We start from the raw sequence: 15945 nt of genomic DNA, 5'->3' as shown, positions 1-15945 counted from the left end.
TAAAGTTATTCAAATTAAAGGAATATTCCGGGTTCAACACAAGTTAAGATTAATCGACAGCATTTGTGGCGTAATGTTGATTACCACAAAAAAATATTTTAGACTCGTCGCTCCTTTTCTTACAAAAAAGAAAAAATCGAGGTTACAATGAGGCACTTACAATAGAAGTAAATGTGGGGCCAATCTGTAAACGTTAAAATACTCACTATTTCAAAAGTAGGCTATTGCATCAAGACGTAAACAATATGTGTGTGTTAACGTGATTTTAGACGACATAACGCTGTAAACCCTAAAACGACTGTAAAAAATTATTTAACCAACTTTACAGCTCAAATAATACAAAAGTTTTAACAGATGTCATTTAAGCACTTTTATAAAATTATAAGATTCAGAACCCTCCAAAAATGGGCCTCATTCACTTCCATTGTAAAAGCCTAACTGTAAACTAAATTTTTGCTTTTTTTGTAAGAAAAGCAGCAATGAGTCTAATATATATATATATATATATATATATATATATATATAATTTCCTTTATTTATCACACATTATACATATACAGTGAAATTCTTCTTTTTCACATATCCCAGCTAGGCTGGGGTCAGAGTGCAGGGTTGGCCATGATATGGTGCCCCTGGAGCAGATAGGGTCAAGGGCCTTGCTCAAGGGCCCAACAGTGGCATCTTGGTGGTGCTGGGGCTTGAACCCCTGACCTTCTGATCAGTAACCCAGAGCCTTAACCACTGAACTACCACTGCCCCTATATTTTTTTTTATTTTTTTATTTTTTAATTTTTTTTTATTTATTTATTTTTTTTTATAAAATATATATATATATATCAACATTATGCCACAAATGCTCTTAAATGCGCATACCTTGTGTTAAACTCTGAAAATCCCTTTTAAGGAAAAACATTAGGTTCTATTTGTAATATTTTCCAAACAGACGCATATTATTTGCTTCCTGAAGGAAGTACTTACAATTCAGCCTAACCATTCCATGTCTTTTTATGTACATGAAAGTTCCCCATAATAATAAAATAAATAATTATAATTCTCTTTGTCATTTTTGTTCTTTAAATAGCATATATTAGTTTACATATACTAGTAAATAGGGACAGTGGATTCATTTAGTGAACAATATTCACAAGAATATACAATCCAAATATCTGTAACACACTTTTAGCTGGATATATACCAATATAAAAATTGCAACTTTAATTACCTTTGCATAACTTTTATTTATACAGTATTTATCTCAGATTTCCCAGGTTATATCCTAGTTTACGTCTCCAAACATAGGCATCCTTAATTTACCTTAAGTATTCAATCCACTGTTTCCATGTATTGTCATTACTAATATATTTATATGTAGAGTTATCAACAAATAGGTTATCTTGCACATGTGTAACATCTAAATCATTAGTCACAGAGGTCCTTTAGAAGGCAGTTATAATAAAGTAAAGCAGGGCTACTCAACTCGGAAAGGTCAGGGGACGCAAAGCTGGATCCCTGTACCCTCGAGGGCCGCACTCTTAATTTTTATGATTATATACACACCGATCAGCCACAGCATTAAAACCACCTGCCTAATATTGTGTAGGTTGCCCTCGTGCCACCAAAACAGCGTCAACCCGCTTCTCAGAATAGCATTCTGAGATGCTGTTCTTCTCACAACAATTGTACAGAGTGGTTATCTGAGTTACCGTAGACTTTGCCAGTTAGAACCAGTCTGGCCATTCTCTGTTGACCTCTCTCATCAACAAGGCATTTCCATCCGCAGAACTGCCGCTCACTGGATGTTTTTTGTTTTGGGCACCATTCTGAGTAAACTCTAGAGACTGTTGTGTGTGAAAATCCCAGGAGATCAATAGTTACAGAAATACTCAAACCAGCCCATCTGGCATCAACAATCATGCCATGCTCCAAATCACTGAGATCACATTTTTTCCCCATTCTGATGGTTGATGTAAACATTAACTGAAACTCCAGACCAGTATCTGCATGATTATATGCACTGCAGCCACACGATTGGCTGATTAGATAATTGCATGGATATTTCATGCACAACAGTCTCTACAATTTACTCTGCATGGTGCCCAAAACAAAAAACATCCAGTGAGGGGCAGTTCTGCGGACAGAAATGCCATGTTGATGAGAGAGGTCAACAGAGAATGGCCAGACTGTTTCGAACTGACAATGTCTACAGTAACTCAGATAACCGCTCTGTACAACTGTGGTGAGAAGAATATCACCTCAGAATGCTATTCTGAGATGCGGGTTGGCGCTGTTTTGGTGGCACGAGGGAGAGCTACACAATATTAGGCAGGTGGTTTTAACGTTGTGGCTGATTGGTGTATACTGTACATGTAAAAAAAATAAAATTGAGTAAGAATGTTGGAATGTTAGTTAACGGGATATTTCACCTAAAAATGAAAATTCTCTTATCATTTGCTCACCTTCATGCCATCCCTGATGTGTATAACTTACTTTCTTCCGCTGAAGACAAATGATGATTATTTAGAAAAAATATCTCAGCTCTTTGTGGATGAGAGACAGATCAATATTTAAGTCCTTGGCTTTTTTACTATAAATGTCCACTTTCACTTTCAGATGTGAAAGTGAAACTAAACAGGTGCCACATTTGACTTACAGATTGAAAGTGAAAGTGTAGATTTATCATAAAAAATTACTTAAATATTTATCTGTTTCTCACCCACACCTATCATATCACTTCTGAAGATATAGATTTAACCACTGTAGTCTTATGGAATACTTGTATGCTACCTTTATGTGCTTTTAGGAGGTTCAAAGTTCTTGGCACCATTCACTTGCATTGTATGGACCTACAGAGCTGAAACATTCTTCTATAAATCTTCATTTGTGTTCTGCAGAAGAAAGAAAGTCATACACATCTGGGATGGCATGAGGGTGAGGAAATAATGAGAGAATTTTCATTGTTGGGTCAAATATCCCTTTTTAGTAATAATTTTAATCATAAGGGGTGTAACAGTTCTATTTTCTGATATTCATCAGTTCTGTTGTCACTGTGATTGTCAATTAACAAACATCATGAGTGTTCAACTTTACATACGCCAGTGATGTGTTCAAAAACAAGAGCGATATATCCCATATTCGCACCAAAAGTCACCCCCTTAGCGTTTTGCGACGAAGTAGATCACTAAAAAGCATTTGCGTGAAGGCGTCTAAACACCGTCACTGCTGGAAAACTGTTTTGTTTTTTTTTTCCTGTAAATACTGTTGTCATGACGAGTACATATCTCTGATTAGCTATTAAAGAGATTGGACATATTCGCGCCGTGTTTAGTAACTCTCAAATTAGATTTGTTTGATTGACTGAGCGCACATGGATGAACGCGCGCGCAGACTGATCACCGCTTTCATCACATCAGCCATGCTCAGATATTATTTGTTTTTTATTGTTTCATTTGTAACATCCTCTTGCAGTTGAATTCCCCCTCTAATGTGATTCCGCAATCTACAGGACTAGCGTAAATCCTCATGAGAAGGGACACTTTAACAATTCATATAGATTTCATAGGCTGCTGATAAAAATAATTCTGATAATGATATCATAACGCGTGCAGCATGTTGAGCAGCGCTGAAGTAAAGAATACTAGCGAAATATGAGCAGGTGACGTCAGACGCATGTTTTTTTCTCGCTACGCGCACCTCCCAGTGAGCACTCGGGCAAAGTGTAAAAATGGCGTCCATCATGGAGGGGCCGCTGAGCAAATGGACTAACGTCATGAAGGGATGGCAGTACCGCTGGTTCGTGCTGGACTATAACGCCGGGTTACTTTCATACTACACCGTAAGTATTTCTCGCACGCTTGCGATACGTAATAGAGGCTTGATTGCTCAGTGGCTCGTTCTGCTATCTGTAAACGCCGAAAGAAAACGAGCTCTTGGAGGCCTGTCAGCAGTTGGGACTCTCAGCTGGTTTGGGCGGGGCTTTGCTTGAGTGACTGAGACGCCAGCCAATCCGAGCTTTTCTCTGGAAGGCGTAAGCCAATGAGCTGTTAGACTCGCTGTGTTTTGCCAACAGGAAAGCCACCTCCCTTTAAAAAAAATGCTTAGAGCAGTGTTTAGTTTGCAAAATTTGAAGGGTGGAGCCCGCCACATGTGACAGTTGTTTTGGATGCGTTTGCTTCAGAGTATTTGTAGTGTTAACATACAGTTATAGCTTTCATACTTGTATCTTGAAAGCTTTAAAATGTTTAAAAAAAAATAATTAAACAGCTAAGCTAAGAGCTGCAGTAGTTGTCATCAGTTAATCATCCACATCTAGAGCTCTCAGGTTTGTTAATGTCTGCCTATGGGTCATATAATTGAGGCAGTGGTTGTTTATTTAAACTAAGTAAATAAAAAAGCATAACTCTTCTCTTATTACTGTGGTTCACTCTGACGCTGCTTCAATTTTCTCTAATAAAAAAGCTAATACTGATGCCACACAAAACCCAGCAACTTATGTAAAACCGAAGTATAAAGGCCACAATAAGTTCTCGCACACACGGTTATTGATGATGAACATGTAAAAACAGGATAAAGTTTAATCTACTGTACATGATAAGTTACATATACATTGGCGGCCAAACGTTTGGAATAATGTACAGATTTAGCTGTTTCGGAAGGAAATTGGTACTTTAATTCACCGAAGTGGCATTCAACTGATCACAAAGTATAGTCAGGACATTACTGATGTAAAAAAACAGCACCACTGTTTGAAAAAAGTAATTTTTGATAAAATCTAGACAGGCCCCATTTCCAGCAGCCATCACTCCAACACCTTATCCTTGAGTAATCATGCTAAATTGTTAATTTGGTACTAGAAAATCACTTGCCATTGTATCAAACACAGTTGAAAGATATTTGGTTCATTAAATGAAGCTTAACATTGTCTTTGTTTGTTTTTGAGTTGCCACAGTATGCAATAGACTGGCATGTCTTAAGGACAATATTAGGTCAAAAATGGCAAAAAAGAAACAGCTTTCTCTAGAAAGTCGTCAGTCAATCATTGAGGAATGAAGGCTATACAATGCTTGAAATTGCCAAAAAAACTGAAGATTTCATACAAAGGTGTACACTACAGTCTTCAAAGACAAAGGACAACTGGCTCTAACAAGGACAGAAAGAGATGTGGAAGACCAGATGTACAACTAAACAAGAGGATAAGTACATCAGAGTCTCTAGTTTGAGAAATAGACATCTCACATGTCCTCAGCTGACAGCTTCATTGAATTCTACCCGCTCAACTCCAGTTTAATGAACAACAGTAAAGAGAAGAGTCAGGGGTGCAGGCCTTAAAGGAAGAATTGCAAAGAAAAAGCCACTTTTGAAACAGAAAAACAAAAAGAAAAGGTTAGAGTAGGCAAAGAAACACAGACATTGGACAACAGATAACTGGAAAAGAGTGTTATGGATCTTAACCCCATTGAGCTTTGTGGGATCAGCTAGACTGTAAGGTGCACGACAAGACAGCCACATCTTTGGCAAGTGCTACAAGAAGCGTGGGGTGAAATGTCACCTGAGTATCTAGACAAACTGACAGCTAGAATGCCACGGTTTTGCAAAGCTGTCATTGCTGCACGTGGAGGATTTTTTTGATGAGAACACTTTGAAGTAGTTTAAGAAGTTCTGAACATGTTTTTCAAATTGTAATAGTAATTTTTCACATTATTAATGTCCAGACTATACATTGTGATCAGTTGAATGCCACTTTGGTGAATAAAAGTACCAATTTCTTTCTATAAGAGCAAAATCTGTACATTATTCCAAACTTTTGGCCACCAGTATAGTTTTTCATGTTTTTAAAAGTATTCTTGTTATTCTAGTACTCCTATCAAAGGTCTGCTTTTGCAAATATTTCAGTGTAATACCATTGTGTGTTATTTGTTACATGTATTTAATTGTGTAATGTTCTGAAGGATGTCATAATATTATACATTTGACCTCATTTGTTTGTCATTATCTTAAAAGGCTTCTGCTTAAAAGCTTGAAATTAGATTTGTAGACACGTATAAACTGTGCCTACATATTTATTTATTTACAAAACTAAATACTAGTTGCTACCTAGATAATTTACTATTTTTTTCTTGAAATATTTGAGTTGGACCGGATAGTAAGGAGCAGCCAACAAGTGTACAGCAAGCATACATGGGATCTCTTTGAATACTGTTTAGAAAGCATCCCAGGTGAATACCTCATGGAGAATTCCCAGAGTATTGACTACTATTCTTCTCTAAAAAGTAAAAAATAGTAATAATCAAGAATGAGTAGGTGAGTCTAAACTTTTTACTAATATATATATATATATATATATATATATATATATATATATATATATATATTACACACACACACACACACACACACACACACACACACACTTTGAAGTCAGAAGTTTACATACACTTAGGTTGAAGTCATTAAAACTCATTTTTTTAACCACTCCAAAATTACTCGTGTCATACACAAAGTAGATGTCCTAAATGACTTGTCAAAACTATAGTTTGCTAATATGAAATATATTAGCAAACTATAGTTTTGACAAGTCATTTAGGACATCTACTTTGTGTATGACACGAGTAATTTTTCCAACAATTATTTACAGACAGATTGTTTAACTTTTAATTGACTATATCACAATTCCAGTGGGTCAGAAGTTTACATATACTAAGTTAACTGTGCCTTTAAGCAGCTTGGAAAATTTCAGAAACAAATGTCAAGCCTTTAGGCAATTAGCCAATTAGCATCTGATTTGCTAATTGGAGTCAATTGGAGGTGTACCTGTGGATGTATTTTAAGGCCTACCTTCAAGCTCATTGCCTCTTTGCTTGACATCATGGGAAAATCAGAAGAAATCAGCAAAGACCTCATAAAAAAAAAAATAAAAATAAAAATAAATAAATAAATTATTGTGGACCTCCACAAGTCTGATTCATCCATGGGAGCAATTTCAAAATGCCTGAAGGTACCGCGTTCATCTGTACAAACAATAATACGCAAGTATAAACACCATGGGACCACGCAGCCATCATACCGCTCAGGAAGGAGACGCATTCTGTCTCCTAGAGATGATTGTAGTTTAGTGCAAAAAGTGCAAATCAGTCCCAGAACAACAGCAAAGGACCTTGTGAAGATGCTGGAGGAAACAGTTAGTGTCCATATCCACAGTAAAACAAGTCCTATATCGACATTACCTGAAAGGCTGCTCAGCAAGGAAGAAGCCACTGCTCCAAAACTGCCATAAAGCCAGATTACAGTTTGCAAGTTCAAATGGGGACAAAGATCTTACTTTTTGGAGAAATGTCCTCTGGTCTGATGAAACAAAAATTGAACTGTTTGGCCATAATGACCATCGTTATATTTGGAGGAAAAAGGGTGAGGCTTTCAAGTCGAAGAACACCATCCCATCCATGAAGCATGGGAGTGGCAGCATCATGTTGTGGGGTGCTTTGCTGCAGGAGGGACTGGTGCACTTCACAAAATAGATGGCATCATGAGGAAGGAAAAGAATGTGGATATATTGAAACAACATCTCAAGACATCAGCCAGGAAGTTAAAGCTCGGCCGCAAATGGGTCTTCCAAATGGACAATGACCCCAAGCACACCTCCAAAGTTGTGGCAAAATGGCTTAAGGACACATAGTCAAGGTATTGGAGTGGCCATCACAAAGCCCTGGCCTCAATCTGATAGATAATTTGTGGGCAGAACTGAAAAAGCAAGGAGGCCTGACTTGGTTACACCAGTTCTGTCTAGAGGAATGGGCCAAAATTCCAGAAACTTATTGTGAGAAGCTTGTGGAAGGCTACCCAAAATGTTTGACCCAAGTTAAACAATTTAGAGGCAATGCTGCCAAATACTAACAAATTGTGTGTAAACTTCTGACCCACTGGGAATGTGCTGAAAGAAATAAAATCTGAAATAAATAATTCTCTCTACTATTATTCTGACATTTCACATTCTTAAAGTAGTGATCCTAACTGACCTAAGACAGGGAATGTTTTCTACGATAAAATGTCAGGAATTGTGAAAAACTGAGTTTAAATGTATTTGGCTAAGGTGTATTTAAATGTCTGACTTCAACTGTTTATATATATATATATATATATCTTTACAGTGCTGTGCAAAAAGTTTTAGGGACTTGTGATTAATGTTGCTTAGCAAGGATTTCTTCAAAAATAATGCTATAAATAGTTTTCATTTATCAATTAAGTCATACAAAATCCAATAAACATTGAAAAAAGCTAAATCAATATTTGGTGTGACCACCTTTGCCTTTAAAACAGCACCAATACTCCTAGGTTGACCTGGACACAGTTTTTCTTGGTTATTGGCAAATAGGATGTTCCAAGCTTCTTGGAGAATTCACCACAGTTCTTCTATTTATTTAGGACGTCTCAATTGTTTCTGTCTCTTCATCTAATCCCAGACTGACTCGATGTTCAGTGGGGGGCTCTGTGGGGGCCATGTCATCTGTTGCAGGGCTCCCTGTTCTTCTATTATTTTCTGTTTGCAAAAGGAATTTTTGGGAGTCTAAAATTTTACATTTCCTATTGACACATTAAAGCTGAAGATATAAATAACCATCTTAAAACAAATGTTTTTGTGAAACATTTTATGTGCCTAAGAATTTATTAGAACGCATAGAGTAATGTTAAATGTTCTGATATGTTTTTGACAGATAATCAAAAGTCCAGGTTGTTTTTTACAAATATAGTTTTATTCATAAGGTATAGAGTCCATCTCCAGAAGCTAAAGTAATTGTGAGAGTAATTTAGCGACATTTGTGGACTTTCCAAATCTTGAGCAAACTGTGATTAGGGCATATTCCAACACTGTGTTGCTAATTCAACAAAATTTATGAGATCTAACAATTGTTTTGTCTTTTTCTTCAGTCCAAGGACAAGATGATGCGTGGCTCCAGAAGAGGCTGTGTGCGACTTCGGGTAAGAAACTTTATCTATAAATTCAAAAAAACATTTTTAATCCCAGTGTTGTTCATGTTTGGATATTTAGTGATTTAATTATATGAATCTACGCCTTTAAATGCAGGATTACAGCAGCAACAGTTGAGAGTCTGCCACCAAGAATATTGTAGTATAAACAATTTTTTTTAAGATGTGATATGTTTTTTTGCTTAAAAAAGAATAGAGATACTGTAGAATGAAGATGCTCTGTTAACTAGGATAAACTCTTCTGCCTCTCCATTATTCATCTAAATACTGGCCTATTTTCTCAGTGCAATTTAGTAGCTTACCAGTGCGATATAGCTAAAATGACGCATTTACAGACAAGATGTTTGTGCACCGTAATTCACATATTGTAGAAATAACAAGCTTCACTATGCACGCTATTTTTTCTTAGACTTTTTTACATTTCTCAGCAATTTCCCACTAATCCAGTTTAGATGCATCTTATTAATGATGTGTAAGAAATGCATATTAGATCAAATGCTGTGAAAACTCTACCACCAGAGGGCACACTAGGCATTAAACTTAAGTTTTAAACACAGTGGACAGAGGACAGTTATGAAATATGCACATTGAATGTGGAGGAGGATGGTTTTCAAACCTTTATATACTGAAGAGAACTAATTAGTTCAACTTAAGGCTGCATGGCATTAGGTGTTGACTGCATACACTACATGTGTTCATAGATACAGTGTGTGTTAAAGCCATGATCAGATAAATGTTTTCTATTCATATGTGTATTTACTTTTTTCATAATCCTTATCAAACTATTAACAGTTTATTTTTAAAAGTTAACTTTATCTGACAACAAGCAAAAAAATGACATTTTTAATTGTTAGTAACAGAGTTTTTCTGTGTTTTTCTTTAATGCAAATGTATTGCACAGAAGTTGTGTTTTAAAGGAACACTTACACAAAAACAATAAATTGATCCCCAATATTTCTTGAGAGTGAGCTGAGACAGACAGTTTAAATTTCAGACAGCCGTTAAAAGTTTTAAGGGTATTGGCTTATTTTTATGGAAGCCTGTGGTCTGATCAAATCTGAGAGGTTGTTTTTGTTTTCTTCCTCTCAGTTGCCAGGACAGGCAATGCTTGGTACATCTCCATTTAAAGTCAAGTTGGCTTTATTCCATGATTTCTTCAACATTTTCCTTAATAAAACCTTTGCATGGTGCTTTTTTAATGTTTGATAAGGTTATTTTGTCTGGAAATGCCTTTGGATTTGTGAATTATAGCCTTTATTAGAATAATGTGTGGTAGTGCATCAGGTATAAAAGAGTTAATCATCATATGTTATTCCTCTGGTCCTGTACCTACAGACTGCGCTGCAGTCTTTCCCACTTACGTTCTCACTCTCTGTCTTCCTTTCTCAATTTAAATCTCCTTCCATTCTCTTTCCTTTTTCCCTCCCTTTCTGTCTGTTTCTCTTCCTCTTCCTTACTCCACCCATTCTCTCCCACCCCTTTGCCTCTCTCTCTCTCTTTCAACATGTGTGTGAAGGAGTGGGCCAGAGTAACGGAGAGAGGGAGCGTATGACGTGTCCCTACGTCTGAATGGCTTTCATTGCGTTTCTCTTTTGCAGGGAGCTGTGATTGGAATCGATGACGAGGACGACAGCACTTTCACCATTACAGTGGACCAGAAGACTTTCCATTTTCAGGGTGAGCTCTCCATTCCCTTTTGTCTCCTTCATCTCCTCTCTCATCTTCTGTTCTGTCTGGCACTCCTGCTGTGCGGTTTTTATTGCTGTTTATAGTGCTGCGGTCCGCCGGATGCTCACGTGTGACCAGTCTCTCTCTCTCTCTCTCTCTCTCTCTCTCTCTCTCTCTCTCTCTTCCTCTCCCTACTCTCCCTTTTATTGCTCTTGCTTACTCATTCTCCCCCTCATGCTCTTTTTCATTTAGATTTTAAAGAGGATTATGAGATCAGCAAACACTATCCACACACGTACACACATGCGCTTGCATCACAAATTCCAGACATGCATTAGGCCTGGTGCATTTGTTGAGCTTATCTCCCTGTTCAGTCGTGACCAGTGACTGGGACAATCTACAGATTTTGCAGCTTTCAAATAGAGATCAGACGGTCTAAAAATTTTTCAATGCACTACATTGGGGAAGAGTTACTATCCTAGGAAGTTCACTATGACAACGGAATAGAGAGCTGGAAGAACTCTTCAAGAAACAGGGAGAAGGACAGTCTCTTTCCTCCTTCCTTCCTTCCTCCTCCACGGAGTTACGCAAGGCTGCTGGCTGCTGAGCTTCAGGTTTTTAGCCTCTAGCCTCCACCTTCTCTCACTGGCTCATCTATCCTCCTCCACCCCCCCCGGCATCCGCCCTGCCGGGGGTGCGTTCACTCTCCCCATGCCCTCACCCACTGCTATGTTCCGACACTGTATGCTGTGGCTTTACTGTAAGAAGGGTAAGGTCACGCTCAGCTGGGACTCGCCTGCTTGCCGCTTCTCCTGTAAACCACTTTGAACCGTTCATTATTGCCGTTTACTTTAATGGCTAGTGTAGTAAATGGAGTTTTGTTTTTATTTGCTCTTGGCAAGCTTGTTGTCGTTGGGTACAGTTAACTGTGAGTGGCTGAGTGTGTTGTTCATCCTTGTCAGTTGCAGGTTTTGATAATATGTAAACAGTATTTGGTGCCTCTATGTGGAGTTGAGGAGTTAATTTTATTACAGATTATTTTGGGTTGAGGGACAGTTTGTCCAAAAATGAAAATTTTGTTGTTCCAAACCCATACGACTTTCATCTGAGGAACACAAAAGGAGATGTTAGGAAGAATTACAGCCTCAGTTACCATTCACTTTCATTGGAGAAAAGATGCAATGAAAAAGAATGGTGACAGAGTAACATACTGCCTAGTGCCTAACATCTTTTTTGTATTCCACGGTGGAAAATACTTTTGGGTGAGGAACAACATGAGGGTGAGTAAATGAATACAAAATTTCAATTTTTGGGTGAACTATCCCTTTAATTCCATCCCGCACGATGGCTTGTTGCTTCCTTGCCCATTTTGAATGATTTTATTTTTCTATCTTCATAAATTTTTACTTTCTGTTAAAATTCATTGTTGATCTCTGTGTAGCGTGTTTTCTGGAAGCATATTTTGTGTCGGCTGTGTTATGGTGTCTCGATCCTTCTTTAAAAAAAAATGAAGGCATAACCCAACCTGCTATGTGAGATTTCTTACTGTGTGTGTGCATGTGTGTGTTTGAGTGAGTGAGCGTGCATGCGTGGATCTTAGGCTTTTGTTTCAATAATGTCCTCATACCATCCACCTCTCTGGATCCTCTTGGACTCATCCTATCAGTTCTCATATCATCATTGCAGCAGAAGCCATTTACCCTACAGGGGAAATGGTTTTGTGCAACCTGATCTCTATGGACTGTTCTGGAATTGCAGCCCTCAGTTGCTCTTGGCATATATAGGGGTACAAAATAGAGCAATTTCAAGTGAGGTAAAGTAGTGTATCTTGTTGTAGCCATGAGCAGTAAGTATAGTTACTGCTACACGAGACAGAACGGCATGTGGAAAAACAAAGTATACCCTAGCCTTAAGTGGACTGATCTTGGCCAGAATAAACTGTAATGTCAACCAGTTTTAAAAGTTCAAAAGTTTGGCTGAACGAGACTTAAACCCTATTGACATCATTGCTGCGATTTAACAATGTTTGTGGTCAGTGCAGGGTAGAGTGATTTGAAAACTGTGTTGTGTTAGGGTTAAATTTGAAGCAAAATCGGGCTGATAACATCATCAGGATTACAGTAAGCTGCCCAATGAGCAAAAACTGAACATTGTTATCAGATGTCACAATGTACAAACAACTAAACTTTGAACTTGAATTGCATCTAAAAAATGGAAAATATGGTGTACTGAACTCTCACAGGACGATAAAAACTGTGTGAGCTTTTATGTACACATTTTGGTAACCTCTCCTTTCAGCATGGTAAATTTGAGAATTAGGTGAGCTTGAGCACTCAGGATGGGTAAATATGTGGAGGTTTGCACAGTGCCAGCCTCATTGGAGGTTTAGAGGAACTTAACTGTACTTGCTATTTAGAGGGCCATCCATAATTCATCATACTCTTCCGTGGCCCAGTATTGGCCTTGCCTGAAAGCCCCTTTATTTTCTCAGAGCTAAAAGCCTCTACCTATCTCCCTCTCAGACACTTGACTGGAAAAAAACACAGTCAGTAGTTAAAAGCTCACAACATCAGACAGTGAGCTCCTGCTGGCAGAAGATCAACATACACATTCATTCTCCTGAGGGGAAACAGTGAGAGAGAGAATAGAGAGGGGGAGTAAAGACATAGAACAGGTTTCAAGAGCATATGTTTCTCTCTAGGGCTTTTCACACTGTGCTTAACCCTGGATTATCGCCTTTTAACCCTGGGTTAAGCAATGTTTCACACTTTTAATTTTGAAGGATGGTTAGCGTTATAAAACTCTCCTCCAGATCAGGGTTTGCCCCACTTTTGCTGTTTTAACCCCGAGTGCACTACCTAAGGTATAGAGTGCAACAGTGCCCGCCATCTGGGTTTAGGGAGTATTTTTCCCATTAATTTTTCCCATAGACCTTTCATAAAATCCTTCATAAAAGAGTTGTAAGCCAACCATCTCCAAGGTAAATCACATCACAAACTTTGTTTTGAGGCAAAAAAAATTTGAAAATCGGGCAAAAAGGCAAAGGTACAAGACTGTTTACTCTTGAAAGACGGTAAGGGCATTGACTACAATCCCACGAAGCATTGCGAATTATGTCATTGAATCAAAAACAATGGGAATATATAAAACTATTGATTTTAGGTTGTTGTTTGTAAGTATACAAACATGATATTTTACATTTATTGCCAAATATTCTGATATGTACAAATAGATAAGTAGTTTAAGGGTGAAGAGACCCAGAGTCAGTTACACCATTCAGAGTGCATCATGGGAGTGGGCGGTCACTCCGCAGTTCTCTGATTGGTGAAGCTTCCTCTGCTGGACCATGGGTAATGTAGTTGTTTACCATGAATTTCACTATTAAACGTGATTTTTAAACAATAAAGTTGAAATAACACATACAGGTGGCTTCAACTGAATAATATACCATTGGTGAACAACCTATGAGCTCGAGGTGAGTCTGTCTTTAAAGGTTTAGAAGATATTGTTGAAATCCAATTCGTCTATTGAAAAAATTTGAGATTTTTACTTCCAAAACCAGACTGCTGCACTCTATACAGTGTGAATCAATGCAGTGCTAGAATGTAATGGCGAGTTGTTTAGCAACAGGTGACTAATCATAAACTGTTTTGTGCTTACCTTGTTAAATATTCATGAGCTTTTTACAGTCACAGAAACTTCAACACAAGCCTTCCTTCAAATATTTGGACAGGCATTGTGCCATTTAACAGTGCATGTGGGGGCCTGGGTAGCTCAGCAAGTAAAGACGCTGACTGCCACACCTGGAGTCATGAGTTCGAATCCAGGGCGTGCTGAGTGACTCCAGTCAGGCTTGGTCTCCTAAGCAACCAATTGGCCCGGTTGCTAGGGTGGCTAGAGTCACTTTGGGTTAACCTCCTCATGGTCGCTATAATGTGGTTCTTGCTCTCATTATTGTTCTTGCCAGATGGAGAAGCGTGATTCGTCACTCCAGAGAACGCATCTCCACTGCTCTAGAGTTCAGTGGCGGCGTGCTTTACACCACTGCATCCGACACTTTGCATTGCACTTGGTGATGTATGGCTTGGATGCAGTTGCTCGGCCATGGAAACCCATTCCATGAAGCTCTCTACGCACTGTTCTTGAGCTAATCTGAAGGCCACATGAAATTTGGAGGTCTGTAGCGATTGACTCTGCAGAAAGTTGGCGACCTCTGCGTACTATGCGCCTCAGCATCCGCTGACCCCGCTCTGTCATTTTACATGGCCTACCACTTCGTGGCTGAGTTGCTGTCATTCCCAATCGCTTCCACTTTGTTATAATACCACTGACAGTTGACTGTGGAATATTTAGTAGCGAGGAAATTTCACGACTGGACTTGTTGCACAGGTGGCATCCTATCACATTACCACACTGGAATTCACTGAGCTCCTGAGAGCGGCCCATTCTTTCACAAATGTTTGTAGAAGCAGTCTGCATGCCTAGGTGCTTCATTTTATACACCTGTGGCCATGGAAGTGATTGGAACACCTGAATTCAATTATTTGGATGGGTGAGCGAATACTTTTGGCAATATAGTGTAACTACTTCTGTGGAGCATGTGAATAGATTTTGAAGAAAGTTGGCGCTGCTGTTTTTTTTTTTTTGTTTTTTTGGCAAAGAAATGAAAGAGAATGGTGACTGAAGTTGTCAATCCCTAATATTCTGCCTAACATCTCCTTTTGTGTTTCACGGAAAAAGCGAGTCATAAGGGTTTGAAACAATATAAGGGTGAGTGAAAGATTGCAGCATTTTCATTTTTAGTGAACTATCCCTTAAAAAAAGCCAGAACAGATTTACATGGTGACATTTTCACAGATAGACAATTATTTATTAAAACGGGTCGCATGACATTCACAAGCTGTATTGTACAATCAATGTTATTGACCTCATGCAAATGAGAATGTTAACACAAGGTTTACTAATATAAAGTGTGAAATCTTGAATCCCGAATACCCATGATTAATTTCTAACCCAGGGTAATGTATGAACACTGTGAAACATCGAACAAGATTAACCAAGATTATGTTAAACCAGGATTTCCAGTGTGAAAAGCCCTTTTCTGTCGTCAAACTCTTGTGTTTCCGCAGGACAGAGCTGGCAGTGGAAAAATGCAGGGAGTCACATGCAAGCTGCAGTGAGTTTAGGAAAGACTGCAGGAGAGCATGCACACACATATGCACACACACTCTTTCTCATTGCCTCCTCTGGCTGTAACCCATCAGTAACCTATCAGAGCATTGCAGTGTGTAGTTACAC

The 15945-nt window shown here is 38.4% G+C and overlaps 1 protein-coding gene across 2 annotated transcripts in view; it reads left to right on the top strand.

Moving 5' to 3' along the window:
- The first annotated feature begins 3707 nt into the window (after positions 1 to 3707).
- LOC127415251 (oxysterol-binding protein-related protein 9-like) overlaps positions 3708 to 15945 on the top strand; it is a 47506-nt gene continuing 35268 nt past the window's right edge. For both annotated transcript variants that reach the window (XM_051653924.1, XM_051653923.1), the window contains exons 1-3: positions 3708 to 3832; positions 8920 to 8970; positions 10578 to 10656. In XM_051653924.1, the coding sequence (XP_051509884.1) occupies positions 3722 to 3832; positions 8920 to 8970; positions 10578 to 10656 (241 nt within the window). In that variant the 5' untranslated portion in view covers positions 3708 to 3721. The remainder of the gene's footprint in view (positions 3833 to 8919; positions 8971 to 10577; positions 10657 to 15945) is intronic.

This window comes from Myxocyprinus asiaticus, chromosome 24 (assembly GCF_019703515.2).
Source record: "Myxocyprinus asiaticus isolate MX2 ecotype Aquarium Trade chromosome 24, UBuf_Myxa_2, whole genome shotgun sequence".
Taxonomy (NCBI): Eukaryota; Metazoa; Chordata; class Actinopteri; order Cypriniformes; family Catostomidae; genus Myxocyprinus; species Myxocyprinus asiaticus.
This window is presented reverse-complemented; position numbering and strand designations above follow the sequence as displayed.